At 39.0% G+C, this 16,243-nt stretch overlaps 1 protein-coding gene across 19 annotated transcripts in view; it reads left to right on the top strand.

The window, feature by feature from the left end:
* Positions 1-16,243, top strand: part of SLC8A1 (solute carrier family 8 member A1) — a 310,488-nt gene that overhangs the window by 241,978 nt on the left and 52,267 nt on the right. For all 19 annotated transcript variants that reach the window (XM_025045193.1, XM_025045192.1, XM_025045191.1 and 16 more), the window contains 2 exons: positions 4,035-4,165; positions 7,356-7,455. In XM_025045193.1, coding sequence (XP_024900961.1) covers positions 4,035-4,165; positions 7,356-7,455 — 231 coding nt within the window. The remainder of the gene's footprint in view (positions 1-4,034; positions 4,166-7,355; positions 7,456-16,243) is intronic.

Here is a 16,243-nt window from a genome sequence, read left to right on the forward strand (position 1 = left end):
CTGCTTTTCCCAGATCCCAGGCACCTATTAGTTTTTATTTGCCAATTGCAGAATCAATTACTCAGGATAAGAGAGGTCCCCTACTGGTGATTTAATAACAGGATTGTATTATGGTCTATCCATACTGATTTGAACAGCAGCTATCAATTATGCATTTGATCTTTAAGTCATATTGGTTAGTTAAGACCATGATGTTATGTTATTTATTATCAACCTCTCAATAAAATATGGCACGTTTAAAAAGTATACATGTATATGGAAAGAGAGAGAGAGGAACTTTATCCGAGAAGCAAAACTAAAACTACCACATATTATCATTGCATAAGTAAGGAAATGAAACTAACTGACTGTATTTGATCCAGCACTCAAAGAGAAAAGGAAACAAACACAATAGACAATACAAAAAAATGCTGTTAACTATTTTCCTATTCAATAAAAGGTATCTAAAGATAGGACACTTTAAAAAAAGAATAAACTCAGCTTTCTTCTTTGTGAGTGTCAAAAATCCGCATCATAAATGTATTTATCAGTATCATTGTAGAGAAATAATAGGATTTATCCAGCTGCATTTTCTCAGTTACATATAATTACTTCTTAAATGTTCATGACATTGATTAAGTGAAAATAGCCCTGATCCTTTCATGACGCTGTAACTCTGTGCTCTGATTTCTCCGTGCCTGGAATGCCTCTCCTTACCCTACTACCTCTTGGCCAACATTTCCACCATCTTCATCTGGCAAGCTTCTATACATACTTCAAGGCCAATTTCAAATATCTCCTCTTTCTTGAAGCCTTCCCTGATTCCCACAGGCAGAGCAAGTTGCTCCCCTGACCCTGGTCCCTCAGCTCTTACCGAGCTGTACTAGAAGTTGTTCCATCTATATGCCTCGCTTCCCACTAGGCCATCAGTTCCTGGAAAAGCAGGATGGAGGGGGTTGGAGGCTTCAATGTGTTGACATATCGTAGGAGTGCAATGATATGTGTTAAACAAACGAATCATCTTTACGTGCAAAAAGCAAATAGAGGCTTTTTTAACAGTGAGTTGGAGAATCACACAACAAATATTTATTGAGCACCTAATACATTTCATACATTGTAATAGGCTCTGGGGGATGTGAGAACTGTTCAAAGAACAATGGGACATATTGTTCTATCTCAGTAAGTTTACATGCTGGATATTTGTACATATAGGTAACTTTAAAAAATTTTAAATAGTATGTTAGGAAGATTTGTGTTCAGTACACACAACAAATATTAAGGAATTAATATAAGGTTAGAGTGGTCATTCCTAAATAGGTCAACTGGGATATTTCATGCAAGAAGAGGTAGGATTTTGAAAGATAGGTTGGATTTAGCTAGATAGAAATAGAGAAGCTTTTCCAAATGGGTAGACAATGGGATAAAAGTATGGCATTAAATTCAAGTCAGGTTTGGAGAAAGAGTAGAAAGTGATAGAAACAAGGTTCCTTGATTTTCTTTAGGTTAGTATGAAATCTGTTCAGAGAGCATTTCCTAAATTTTGGTCATTCTCATACTTCCTATACAATATTTGCTTTGGCTCCATACCAACTATACTATTATTTTCTTAATGTAAATTTTTGAAATTGCCTCATGTTTGTACTTGACTAGATTTGTTTTTAAAAGAAAATTTTGTTACCAACACAAACGGAAAACTAGTATCATTTGTCATGAGTAGAAAATAAGGTTAAAAAAAGTTTAGAATGGAAAAAAAGTTATTAAATTCTAGCTAGATATAGTCAAATGCTCTATGCTTGAGAACTATTTTCTCTTTCTTAAAAGGTAAAAACCCAAATGTCAGAAAGTAGTTACAGACATAACAGCACCAAACCATGCGTTTCTTCTTGATCAGAAGGACCGAGGGATGATTAAAAAGGAAATAACCTTTGCACTCACTGTGTGATTTGATTTCCTTTTACTACTGTCCATTTATTTAATACTATATTCCAAATCATTTCATCTTGTGAAATGTGGCATTTCACATTAATGCCTCCACATCCCCTTTCTTTTGCAAATTCTCTTTTTTCTACCTAAATTATCTTAAATTTCATTAAAAGCAACTTACTATTTATAAATAAACTTCAGAAAAGGGGAACATAATAAATATTCTCCCCCAATGGCTTTGCAATTCAAATAAAAATCCAAGTTATAGTAGTTCTTCTAGAAAAATAATTCTTACTTGATGTAAATCTCCAGGGCATCCATGTTCAGCCAAGGTTTTGAACAAAGACATTAATATAACCTACGGTTATGAAAACTACCAAAAACATCCTGGGTTCAAGGATCAGAAAGCAGTATGAATCAACACGATTGATTTGCGCACAGGGTAAATCGAATTTCACATATTTCAGCCCAACTCCTCAACTATATACTCATAATTTCAAGGACAAATCTTGGAGACATCAATCGGAACCCTTTGCCTTCCCTTGGGTCATAACTTCCCAAGGCTACTTTTTAAAATATTTCCACTTTAACAGTTAAAGTTAATCTCCTTGCACCTCTCCTTTGCACTTACTAACATTCAGCAGTTTCTGGCCAATCCAAAATCACTTCTTTTTAGTCTTCATCTAATTTCCTCAGGGTCCTGTCATCACCAGGTATAGGAAAGCAGATTCTGAAATATCCTTTTAGGAGGCACAATTGAAGACGTACCAAAGAATTTATTGACGTGCTACATTCTGCTCTGTCCTTTGGTTGGTTTTGACATGTGGTATATAAAATGTTAGCAGTGCCTCTAGCCCATCTGCTCTGTGTCTTACCGGTTCTCTGCAGCATTTGCTAGAGCATCAGATGGAGCCACCATGGCAGGGTCCTGCAGCAGACAAAAGCCAGGCGTCTTTGGAGGGAATGGGAAATGTGGGCTCCTGCAGAAGCTGATGCCTAAATGTAAAACGCAAGAAGCCTGGGCCAGAAGTACCTTCCTTTCTGGTGTCTCTTCAGTCAACAGACTCCTACTGAAGGAAGTTTACCTGAAAAGTTCTAGAAGCAAGGATATCAGGGTTGAGGTCTTTCTACACCACTGATATTAATTCCTTGGAGATGAAGTTTATTCAGCTTAACTCAGGGGAAGTGGCCTGTCCTGATCTAGCATCCTGGGCCTGAAGGATAAGTGGGCTAAGTGATTACAGGAATAGTGTTTGTCTTTCACATGTGCATGGCCTTTTCAGTCTGTGATTTATCCTAATGACCTTCATGCAGAGAGGAGCCAACTGTGAGCTTCCCCTCATTAATGGACTCTCAAGTCCATTAACATTTTCTCAGCACCCCCTAGCCTCTCCTGGAGTGTAAGCTACACGGTAGTTCTGGAAATAATCATGCTCACATGATGAGTAGCATTAAATCCCCAAAGGCCTCACCCTCCCTCTCCTTGTGTACTTTAAGATTTACATGGTCAAGGTCTTCCTAACACATTTCAGCTTTGCACCAGAGGAAGCACCAGAGCAGGCATCTTACTGAAACATGGAAAGGATGTTTTCTTCTTAACTTTGCAACAGGGATGCTTGGCAAGTTGAGAGGCAAAGGGCAGGATTTCCCTTCCACCATCTCTTTGGCACTGGGACATTTTATGTTGCCTGTAGAAAGTGAAGGGGAAGAGGCCAGATTCCTCTATCCCGTGAGTCCCTCTAGCTCTTTTAATTGTGTTTCCTTTTGGTTGTGTGCTGAAGAAATGTGTACAAACAGCAGATGAGCCATCGTCACAGGGGACACCTGGGTGATTCCTTCAATACGGACAATGTGCAGGCAGAGTCTTGCTCAGTAATGTGCCCCTGTAAGTCCCTTTTCCCGATCTGCGCTTTGGAATGTGCTTAGGTCGTGGGACATTTTAATCACTTGCTGTCACGGCGATATGCTGCCTGACATACCAAGTGTCTATCCTCTCCAGCTTTATGATCTTACCAAGGGACTTTTAGTAGGTCATTCGGGCTTCCTTCCTTCTTGATTTTCTTGCAGCAGGGTCCAAGGATTTCCAATAAAATTGAGCACATTGCTCACTTTCTTGCCCTTCCCTTTCACAGAGGAATGTGATGACAAGCAGCCGCTGACCAGCAAAGAGGAGGAGGAGAGGCGCATTGCAGAAATGGGGCGCCCTATTTTGGGAGAACACACCAAGCTGGAAGTGATCATTGAAGAATCCTATGAATTCAAGGTATGCTCACCAACGCCACCCACCGGGGAGGCCAGGGCCATCCTGGGACCAAGACTTCATAGTGCTGGCCTGCCCTGTCAGATCCATCTGGAAAGACAGGCAGATATAATTTCATGCAATTGCTCATTAACTGAGAGGATTTCAATACAGAATTGGAATTAGAGTGTTAACAGGGATCCTACAAACCAAACAGTATCAGAACCAGGGCTTGGCGGGTGGCATCTGTCACTGCCCAAGGTCAGAGGTGCCCAAAGGGAGGGCTTAGACTGAGGAGATAGCAAGGAAGAAGCAAAGGTGGATTTCAAGATATTGTTATGTGGAAAACACCAAGCTCTATTTGAAAAAGCTATTAAATCTCTTAGAAGCAAAGCATTCACACGGACGTTTAGGTGGCTTTTGTTAGGCGCTGAAAATTAGGAGGCTTTGTTTTGGAGGGAGATGGTAAGCTCTCCCCATGGATACCCCATTGACAAGCTCTCATTTACATTTAGTCATCCTCTTAAGATCCCAGGACGTTTTTTTTTTTTTAGCACAGTCAGCATACTGAAGGAATAGTGCCTATAACCAGAGAGTTTATCATTTAATTAATAAAATTAAATTCTCAGTTCTCTAGATGATGAAAGCTATTTTTCAGAAGTTAAACAAATGGGCCTTAGGGTGAGCTTAGGACTTTGAGGTGCAACTTCTGTCCATTCTTAGCCGTTCCCTCTGCCCCTATTTCACCCCCATCCTGTCTCACTCCCGTGGCCCTAACATCTGAGAAGACCCCAGCAGAAGACATCATAGTTCTGTGAAAAGGAGCATTCTCTTTCTGGCTTTCCAGAACTACAAACCCATAAGACAGCACGATTTTTCCCACTTCTTTTTCCAAAGCAGACTCTGCTCCCGTCTGGGAAACCAGAATTACTATTTCAAAATGGAGAATCAGGCCACCAACGTAGAAGCCTCGGTATTTATCTGGATTTTTTGTCGTGGCCTCTTTTCTTTTAGCTGGGCCCATTAATTATTTTTTTTTAATTTAGTTCACAAATTGAGGTGGCTGATGATACAAGACAGGTGGAGAGTAAAATGTCTTTCAAATTACAGCATAATTTTTAAAAGATAAAAATGCAATTAAACTTTTCCCTTCAGGCGACTGAAATCTGTTAATTTCTTTTCACTCACACTCAAATCTGGGTGACACCTCACAATGTCCCCCTCTGCTTTGCCCACTGTGTTTTTGTTTACTTGTGACTGAGGGCTGGGCTTTCATAAAACTCACTGCTGAAGAGAGGTTATAACAATCGCTTACAAGTCTAGGGCAGTGAAGAGTTGATCACTGGCATATAGGAAACCTCCAGATAAATATAGATGGCAAAGAACTAGTTAAAGTATCTGAACACCAAGTTCATCTTATTCACTTTCCCTCCTCCCATAAGTCAAGGGAGGACACATATGCAAATTAAGACCTAGGAAAAACCCAAGCTATCTCACAGTTTTCCAGGGTTAACAAGAACTAAAGTTTACAATCTACCCTGGGTTTTACATTTTTAAGTTTAGTTTATCTTAAAATTTTGTTCTTTAGAGATATTTCTTGAGGCAAATCTGCATTTAAGTGTTAGACCAGTCTATCCTTTAACTTGTTTATCTCCAGTTGATAAACATGGGAGTCTCCGCCTTGGCTTCCAAACAAAGAGGGCTCCTTTGGAGAGATCAGCCCCAAGTTTCCATTACATTCAGGAAACATGAGGGTCCGTTCTTGTTTCAGTCTACACAAAACTTTGAACCAGCATCAGCTAAGACAGAGTACTTGATTAGACGTGGCTGAGTCAAGAGAGAAAAGGCAGATGCTTGCCATGTTCTTCAAATTACAGTGACCAAGAGCATTGACGGTTACAGCTATTATCAGGGGCACTAGCTGTTCTAGACACTGAAAGGTCATGAACTTAAGGACAAACAAGCAATAAAAAAAATAATGTTGGAAAAACAGAGTAGGCCAGTTGGAGATGGGCCCTTTCACGTTATCTCAGTATTTCAAGTCAGCTCAAATGACTCGTTGAACTAACACATCTGACATTCTAATTTAGCTTTGGCCTTCTGTGCATTTTGTTTTTTTTACACCCAGTTAGCTGATAACATGTTCTCTCAAACCATAGTCAATTCAGGTACAGTGCATTAAACATGTACAGAGTTTGACCTAAGACAAATAATATGTATTTTCTGCCTCTTTGCAATTAGTGGGAATTCGAGGATGCTCTGACAGTAAGTGTGGATATATGGTAGACTAGTCAATGTGGTAGTTCCTCTGGGAAGAGCAGCCTCATGTCCTGAAAATGACCCTTCTCCCTGTAGTTGCTATGATTTGTGGTAGTGCTTTGGGTGCATCTGCTTACTTAGTTTTCTTGTAAACGCTTGACTGCTCCTGTTGTTACATTAACGGACAATTAGAAAGCTAGAAAGTGCTCATTGTACAAAACCAAATGCTTAAAAAAGGTAGAAAGAAAAAGAAAAAGAGGTTCGGTGTTAGTAAAGCAGGGGGAAATTCAGTGTAAGGTAAACTGCAATTTGCTCTAAACCGTACAAACTGACTTTTTCTTATCTTATTTTTCTTGTTTACAATAGCCGCAGGGTGAGAGTGAATTCTCTAACAGCCCCTAGGCTGACAAAAATCTGTAGCAAAAGAAAAATCCATTTATGGATGATCATCCAGCAACAACCTTGAAACCTGTGCAAGCTGGCTGCATTATGTTGATAAACACAAGAGCAGTAAGAGTTTTTAGTTTCTTAGTCTATCTGCCACTTCCAGTCATGCACAGATATGTAACGCTGAGCAGGGCATATGTTAATTCAGGTGCAGACAGCACACTCTAGATGAAGCCAGTAGAGAAGCAAGTTCATAAAGCCTTCAGGGGAAGGCATGGGCTTCTGCAGCATCTGCTGTTCTAAACAGTGAGGCCATTCTTCATTGGCCATTAGGCAGTGAAGGAGATTTGTATTTGCTACAAAGAAGTTTCCATTTCAATATGTTTCCAAGTAAGGACTATGCCTGTTTGCATAATCATAACAGTGTTTGATGTCAATACTGTTCTTCTGAGCCTAACATCTGCTACCCTTTATATAACTCTGGGGTTTCAAAATCAACAAGGTCTTAGATTTTCCGAGGCCTTAACTAACCCAGCAGTTATTATCTTACTCTTTTCAACCTTTCTAGAGTACCGTGGACAAACTTATTAAGAAGACAAACCTAGCCCTTGTGGTTGGAACGAACAGCTGGAGAGAGCAGTTTATTGAAGCTATCACTGTCAGCGCTGGTGAGTGCCTTTCTCTGCATGTTATAAATTATAATGGCCTGAGCTGCACTTACTTTTCCACTGAGTCTATGTCAGAGCACCAGAGAACTTCAGTGATAAAAATTAGAAGAGAAATAAATGTATTTGTAGCATATATGCACGTTTGGGAGACTAATTTAGACTTTCTGGGTGAAACAAATGTCCTCAACATTGCGTCTTTCTCTCTGGAAATAGACACGATAAATTTAAAGCCTTTTGTGTCTCTATCTAAAGGGTAGCCAATCACAAGGCTCTGTCTGGAAAATTCCCTGAAAGCAGAAGTGGCCAAGTGAAAATCACAAAGGAAACAGCAAAATTATAGGTGGGATAGGATGACATTAAGACACTTCGCCACTACCATCTGTATCATTTTACACTCTCTTCAACGACGTCTAACAAAGAAATGTCTGCACTGGCTCTAGAAGTGGAAATAGAATCACATTCTGTTTCTTCCTGTACAAGCAAAGTGCAGAGTTTTATTTAGGAAAATCCTACAAAATGAAGTGTTTTTCAAATTCACGGAGCCAGAGAAGGGACTAAATATAGAAAGAAGCATCCCTTCCCTGCATTGTTAAACCTTGTCCACTGTGTGATTGTATAAAGATAGAAGAAAGTCCCTCTCACAAATCCATGAAAGCAACACTGTAGTGGGTTTGTTTTTTTTTTTTTTCCCAGTTCTTATGTTCCATTTCCACTGTTGATTTTTTTTCTCTTTAAAGATCCCCACAGGCTCATCTTCTAATATTGCAGCTAATGAACAAAGCTAGAGTTTTCTAAGTAGTGATTCCCAAACTGTGAAACATGGACGTAGAGTCACTAACAATTGGGCGGTGACTTCTGACACAACCTCCCCTTTTCAATCTGCCACACAATAATTTGACAGATCTCCCAAGTGCTGTGGGAACAGAGGATGGTAAAAATTTTGTGCCTGTTCATTATTAGTGCTCTTTATGATCACACTTTGCTTTCTTGCACTTGAGTATTCCGTGGAAATTTATGAATATTAAATGATGGGTACTTGCTTAGGAGAGTAGATATGGATTTACATTTCTAACAGGCAGAGAGGGAAACGCCCTGTCATTTAGGCTGCTATGACAAAATATCATAGGCTGGGTGGCTTCTAAACAACAGAAATTTGTTTCTCACAGTTCTAGAGACTGGGAAGTCCAAGGCTCTGATTTGGTGTGTGGAAAGAACCCACCTCCTGGTTCATAGATAACTGTTTTCTCCATGTGTCCCCACATGGGCGAAGGGGTGAGGGAGCTCTCCAAAGTCTCTTTTGTAAGGGCTCGATCCCATTCATGAGGGCTTTGCTCTCATTACCTAATCGTCTTCCAAAGATTTCCCCAAATACCACTATTTGAGGCACTAGGGCTCAACATATGAATTTGAGAGACACAAATATTCAGTCTATAGCACTCCTTCATTATGGCTTATGTTTTCCACAAATCTAAAATTAGCATCTGAGGCATGAAGTATACTCCCTCTTCACAGAGAAAAAAGAACTAAAAGGACAAAGATAACCTAAATAAGAAACCGCCGATGAGGCCTTGATAGAAGACATGAAAAATATCTAAATTATTTTATGGGCTTTGACATATCAGAATTGAAACATTAAAAGCAATATAAGCCTTAATGAACCATTCTTAATAGTTTCCAGGTTTCTTTTGGCTGCAGATATATTACCCTTTGTATAATGGTCATGTGCTAGACATCATTCATTCATTTTTCTATATGTCAATCATTGTTCTTGGTGTGAGGGATAAGACAAGTGATGAAACAGACAAATGCTCTTGCTTGAGTGGAGCTTACATTCTAATGGAGGAGACAGCAAATAAGTAAAATTAAGCACAAAAGTAAAATAAAGTGTATGTATGAGAGTGAGCTTCTCACAGAGAACAACAAAGCCATGGAGAGAGATGGGAATTGTGTGTAGGAGCTTCACTGGACAGTGGCCAAGGGCACACCGTCAGTAGATGCGTCAACGCTGAATTTGCTTTTCTAGCAGTGGAGAGGATTTGTACTGGTTCGTTTATACATTTTTATAACTCTCAGGGACCAGGGTAACTATTGTATGACCAGTCTATGGCAGTGGAAAAGGTCGATTTTAAACAGTGAGAGAAATTATGTCACTGACAAGGTCAAAAGTATGTATTTCATCCTGGTAAGAGAAGGTATACAGAGAAGCAGCTATAAAGATGCTAATAATTCCTTACTTTAAAGGGGACGATTTTGGTTTGCTAATGTCTATATATTATGTTGAATTAAATCCTCTCAAAATCCCATGAGATAGATGTTAAAATTATTCTTACCCACTAGAGAAAGAATCTGAGCCTCATTGAGGCAACATAGCCTTGCAACGCAGCTCAGAGTACCCTGATCCACTGAACATTAGTCCAGTGTGCTGTTCACTACCCTTAAGAGAGAAATATCAAAGTGAGAAAATCGCTCCCCACTTCTGTCTCATTGAGTGACACTAGTCTTGTCACCTCTCCTGATGCTATGGTTTTAGCATACGAACTCTTGCCCCGATCCTTTGAAGAACTATTAATGAATGAAACACAAAATCTCTTAAGAGTTCTTATTTGTCATGCAATATATTGTATGTTTCTAAATGACTACTAGAGAATAAGACAATTGCCTAGAAATTTGCAGGCTGCTGGGTAAATTGACCTTATTTACAATTTGGAGACCAAATATCAGAAAAGCAATCCCATATTTTACAGGCACTAAATTACATGAAAGGCAGTTAGCTCAATGTTTGTCATTCGGATTAAATTTATACATCTAAAGAATGTTAATTTTCTTGAGTTGTTAAATAGACAATAAAATTTGTAAAACAGCATTTATTGAAAACAGACTTTGATTGGATTTTAAGATTTCATGGCTAAATAGTTGTAAACCAGAAAGATTTGCCTTATTAAAAATATTAAATCGCTTTGAAATAGCACTACTGAGAGGTTTTTTCCTATGCAATTTTCTGTGTAAAATTAAGTCCATATATCTTGCTAAACAAAAATAATAATTTTGTAAGTAGAGTTTTGTTTCTGTTTCTCACTGATTATTATTTAAACTAGTTTTGAGGTAGCCCCCCTGGCAACCTTTTTGTTCCCCAGCTTTCACTGAATTTCATAGCTCAGTAGCTGGGCCTCCTGTGACCATCATGCGTCTATGAACCAAGTTCTTATAGTTTAATATTTGAAGTCAAAGGACTTAGGAGACTCCAGAGATTAGGAAGGGATCGAGCAGTCACATTCCAGCGGTTCTCTTTCTATCATTTCCTGGGTGGAATACCAGGAACAGTGGCCTGTGGCAGTTAAGTGGCTGTCAGGAACTTGCAAGGCCAGTACTATCAATGGTGCTTTGAAGAAGTGTCAGTAGACGTACTTCCAAGTGAAGCTAGCATTCCCCAGATGTCCAGTTTGAATTTCTCCCAATGCCACCTTCTTCTTAGTGTCTCCATAAGGCAGAATGGAGGATGGGCTTTAAGAAATTGTGTACCGGCTGGGATCTGAGGGAGAAACATGTGTCAAGGAGGAGGGCAAACATTTGTTGGGTAAAGAGAACCAGATGCCAGTGACAATTCCACAACCACTGCATTGCTGTTCTTCACAACAGCCTCAGGCCTCGGCACGGTGACAGAGAGAGAGTGATTGCAAGCCTAGTTTTAGAGGCAGATGTGGGGTTGTGTCCCAGACCTCTAAAAACTCTCTGGGTTACTCTGGGCAGGTTACTTCACTTCTAAATCTCTATTCCCTCATACGTAATGTGACAACTACTGCCGCTCATTCACAGAGTTACTGTAAGGATTAATCAATCAAGGCAATGCAAGTTTTCACGAGGGCTGTCTCTACTTTTGGATACCACATTTGGTTGCTTGGGAGGCAAGTCATATTGAAGATCCTACAATAAATATAACCAAATTTTGTATAAATGCAGTCAACTCAGTTTAATTACTAAAATAGCTAAGTGACTAAAAGCACCGTTTTTTTGTTGTTGTTGTTGTTTTGCACATACTACTTTACAGATAAGAAAATGGAGATTCAGGAAAGCAATATATTTGCTCAAGAAGCAAAGCTGATAAATGGCAATGCAGGGGTACAGATCAGCCCAAGATTCACTTCAGGCCCCTCACTCACGGTGCCCAGGGCCTGAATACATGCACTCACGCACACACACTCACATGAATACAGATGTAGAACACGCCTATGCACGCATGCACTGATACACACAGACATGCATTTTTGTGTGCAGCCATACATGAACACACAGAAACATACATACACAAATACATGTGTGCATACTCAGACACACAATACACTAAACACACACGAAGACATGCGCAGGTACCTCATATGACATATATCTTTATTCGTTTGGATAATTGAGCTACAACTTGAAAATGAAGTGTTTTTCCCTCAGCATTTGTTAAGTCTCCTAGAGCCTAGTTCATAGTCCCTTAGAAAGAATGCCAGTCGGTTCCCTAAAGAACAAAGGGGAATGTTTGTTTGCCTACATTCATCCACAGGCTTCTTCTACCTAACAATTTGTGACATTCTTTCAAGAAAGTCAACATGCTGCCTTCTCTTTTACCTGATATTTTTAAGTATCTAGCACTAAGGGTTTTTCTGAAAATTTTTTACATTTGACATAGATTTTACATATTTAACATAGTATATATTAGCATTGTCATAATGAAGGAACATTAAAAAGTGACAAAGAAAAAAGAAATCTTTTTGTAGTCTTGGTGCTGTCTTGTACCAACTGTATAACCTTGACAAAGTATTCAACCTTTCTGAATTTTAGTATTAACATCAGGAGAACAAGGGTATTGGACTAGATGAATTCTAAGATATCGTCCAATGTTAAAATTTTGGAGCTCTGTCGATGGTCGTCAAAGTTCTATAGTATCTCTGCTGGCTTTGCTTCATGGACCACCTGATTTTGGCAATGGAAAACATACCCTTCCCACCTACCTGGCTTGCTTAAATTAAATATTTAGCACAATAACAGCAAACAGTTCAATCTATCCTCCTAGAAGGAAAGGGATGAACGGCTAGTCTTCAAAGAAACTAAGTGAAATGATGACTTCAAAAATGCTTATTTTCTTCCTGCTCCATAATCGAAGCTCAGAAATGTCTGTAGAATCCTCTCAGAAATGTCTGTGGAAATGTCTGTTGAATGGCAGACATTCAACACAAGGGCGAGCTGATAGATTTGGCTGGTCTGTCCACACTCACTACAGTAAACAGTGGATTACAGAGACCTGACTTCAGCTATGTAAGAGTGGAGGGCATGGTCTCCCAAGCCTCTATGGAGACTAGTTTAGTTTGGGAGACACTTCTGACATTGGTTTTTCACCCCTGCATGCAATGTGGAGTGGTAAGTGCTCTTAATTAAATTGAATTATTTCATGGCAGAAGCTGGCAACTCTATGATGCCCCCAGACAATAATTCACTTGAAAATATTGTCAGCCTGAAGACTGATTCAATCCATAAGTCCTAAATAATAAATAATAAAAATGGTACCTCAAATGAGTTTCAAGGGATTGCCAAGCAATTCTACTAGGCAGGTATCTTTCTAGTATCTCTTCTATTATTGAACATCATTACTGAGGAGACACTCTCATTACTTACCCCTGAGTCATATGAAAATCCCATTTAAGCAGTTAAAAAAAAAAGTCCTGCTGGGTCAGGTTTGATAGAGCCTGTGACTGTAAGACAATCAAAATAAAAGGTGGGGTGAGAGAGTGTTAGAGGGTGAGAGTTTTCATTTTGTCCTGTTTCCTGTGTGACTATAATGATTCCTAATTATCCTTTTCTAAAAATCGTAAGCTGACTGAAGCTCATGAAAAAGAATGTGACTTTGTGAGAAATAGTAGGTACAACTGCCTTAAAGAAAGTCTATCAAAAGCCTATACATGAAATTGTGGTGGCTCACTTTCTGACTAAATAATATTACTATTTACTGGCTGTTTACTACGTGGTCACTGCCTTATGTCTATTATTTCTTTTCTTCACAGCTATACTGTGAGGTATTTTATTGTCCTGTTTGCAACTGAGAATCCTGAGGCCCAGAGTGGTTATTTAACATGTTTAGTGTCACATGACTAGTAAGTGGCCAGCTGAATATGAAAAAACCACCTGAGTCCAAAAGCCAGGAAGCTGTTAGCTCAACTCTAGATGTCCCTCCTACAACTTTAATTCAGGTCTTAAGTGGCCAGGTTTCAAATGAGTTAATGCAAGACAAAAGGGACAAAGTCAAAGAGTCTTTTACTCTCAGTTACACATGGCAAAGTTAAGGGTTTAGAAATGAGCATGCAAGCATAGGACAGAGATACAGAAGGACCAGAAGGAATACCAACTGTGGAAAGAGGACAGGATCAGTCACTGCATTTCCTAGAAAGTCCAAGTTTAATCCCATCATAAGGAACCCAGAGGGACTTCCAAATTCTTCTTGTGATCTTAGAATTGTATTTATACCTGCTGCTAGAAAATAGATGACCTCTGTCTTTGAAACATGGAAATACTAAAGGAATCCTCTAAAGGACCCTTCATTTTCAGCAATAAATGTGAACTTGCATTCCATGGTACTGCTACTTGAAATTTAGGGCTCTAATTTTAATCAAATGGAATATCTGCCTTAGATTACATGTTAGATAAATTGGGTAATTTGGCCAAAGCTCATTTAAGACATCTAATACTTAAGACACACTGTCTAATGGTCACATTAACTAAATACAGGAACTGTTCTTCCTCACTTTGAATCAGATATCAGAAAGTAAAGTTTCTTTAACTTATCTGAGCCCCTTTCAAAACTGCCCTCAAAGGATTTTAATTTAGTTATAATTTTGATTTTTACCTTTAAAGTATATTTGAAAACTATTATTTCCTCTTTTCTTAGTTGCTCACTAACTGATGTCACTCACTATTTTTTAAAAAGCCTGATAAATTTCCACTTTAAAGAAAAATTTTATCTTCCCAGAAAATTAGTTTTTATCATCTCTGCAATCAGAAAATCATAACTATATAATTCAATGTTTTCTTATTTGTTTTGGTCATCAGAGAGTTTAGTCAAATTTTGTTGCCCAAGTATTCAAAATTTACTCAGCTCCAGAGTCTGAAAGCATTTCTTTATTTCTACTTTCTTCAGACAGTTTTTGCTCTATTTTATCTTAAAGTATCTTATGCGCTATTAATAGGTACAGATCTGTTCAAGTTCTCTTATAAGTAGGAAGAGTCTAAATTAAAATACTTTTTTTTAACCAGCAATCTTTTTAAAACAAAATCTGTCCTGTTTACCACTATTTCTCTAGCACCTAGGACAGTGTTTGGCAGTGATAAGTATTTGTTGAATAAAGAATGAAAGAATTTATGTGTGAATCAGTGTTTCTCAAACTATATGTAACTGGATTAAAAGCCTGTACTCACTACATCACACTTCCATGTCTGATTTAGAAAAAAATGTATGCGAATACATACATGCTCTCACAGACACAAATGCATGTATTTTTACAAATAAATTGATTTTTGCGTGTGCAAATTGGATATGCAAATCTATTTTAAACTGGCGTTTTTCTTTTGATTTTCCTAGTGGATTTTTACTGTTATTTGGCTGATAATTATGATCCTAACAGAGAAAAAAGAAAAGCAGAGGGCATGAGTAAGAAAGAGGTTGAGAATATGCTCCAGAGAGAAAACTGTTTATGGGAAACATACTAGAACCCTATTGGTAGGGAGGCAAAGCAAATCTAGCATGTCTATCAACTTGAAGATGTCAGTGATAGCAGAGTAAAATGTTCAATCAGGTAGCTTCAACTTCCAGTTTCAGAATGAGGTAGGCCGGCTGCACAGCGGTGGGAGTACAGAGGTCAAGAGAAAGAAGCAATTATTTTCTGGCCTCTGGATATGATTTAGTTGATATTTCTGAAAAGAATATTGGATTTTAAGGCTCTTTTTCTCTTAAATTACGTATTACAAACTCTTGAGGAAAATACTATTGGAGGGCTCCAGAATGATTCAGTGCTCTTATTTGCAAGCTTGAAGTCACGTCTCTAATGCGGCTTTTGTCTGAGGCAGCAGCTCAGCTCTGCAAACAATGCGCCATCACTGCATTTAGTAGTTCTTTTGCTGGCATGGGCCTCTGCCATGTGAATACAGTTTGTGATATGAACACAGTTTTAGTTGTTGCTTACCAATCGATGCACAAGGCATGGGGGCGCTTTTCCTCCCCAGGCAGGAGCCTCTGTACACTGATTTTAACACGGAAAATGTTTCAGCATAATCCTAAGAGGGGAAAAGAGAAACCAACACACGCGCGCATGCGCGCGCACACACACACACGCACGCACACACACAGCACGGAAAATGTTTCAGCATAATCCTAAGAGGCGAAAAGAGAAACCAACACACACGCGCACGCGCGCGCGCACACACACACACACACACACACACAGGAACATCATAAAAATGACTTGAGCATTAATTCTTGCTCTTCACAGCCTGTTCTCTCCATAAAGATCTTGTGGATCTGACTCCTGCAATCAAAAGCCACTTGCCCAAACCAACAGCCTTTGACATACACTCCCCACTGCCTACATCTCTCCTGCCTTGCCTGTGCCTGGTCATGTTCGGCTGGGTGTTATGTCTTAAGTTATGTTATGTCCTATTAGAGCATCTGAGTCCAGAATCCGAACACAGAGTTGAAAAGGCGCTTACAGATCAGATATTCCAACCTCTCTTTTTTTTTGATCAATAAGAAGCTGAAACC

The sequence above is a fragment of the Pteropus alecto genome, unplaced genomic scaffold (genome assembly GCF_000325575.1).
Source record: "Pteropus alecto unplaced genomic scaffold, ASM32557v1 scaffold131, whole genome shotgun sequence".
NCBI classification, from domain to species: Eukaryota; Metazoa; Chordata; class Mammalia; order Chiroptera; family Pteropodidae; genus Pteropus; species Pteropus alecto.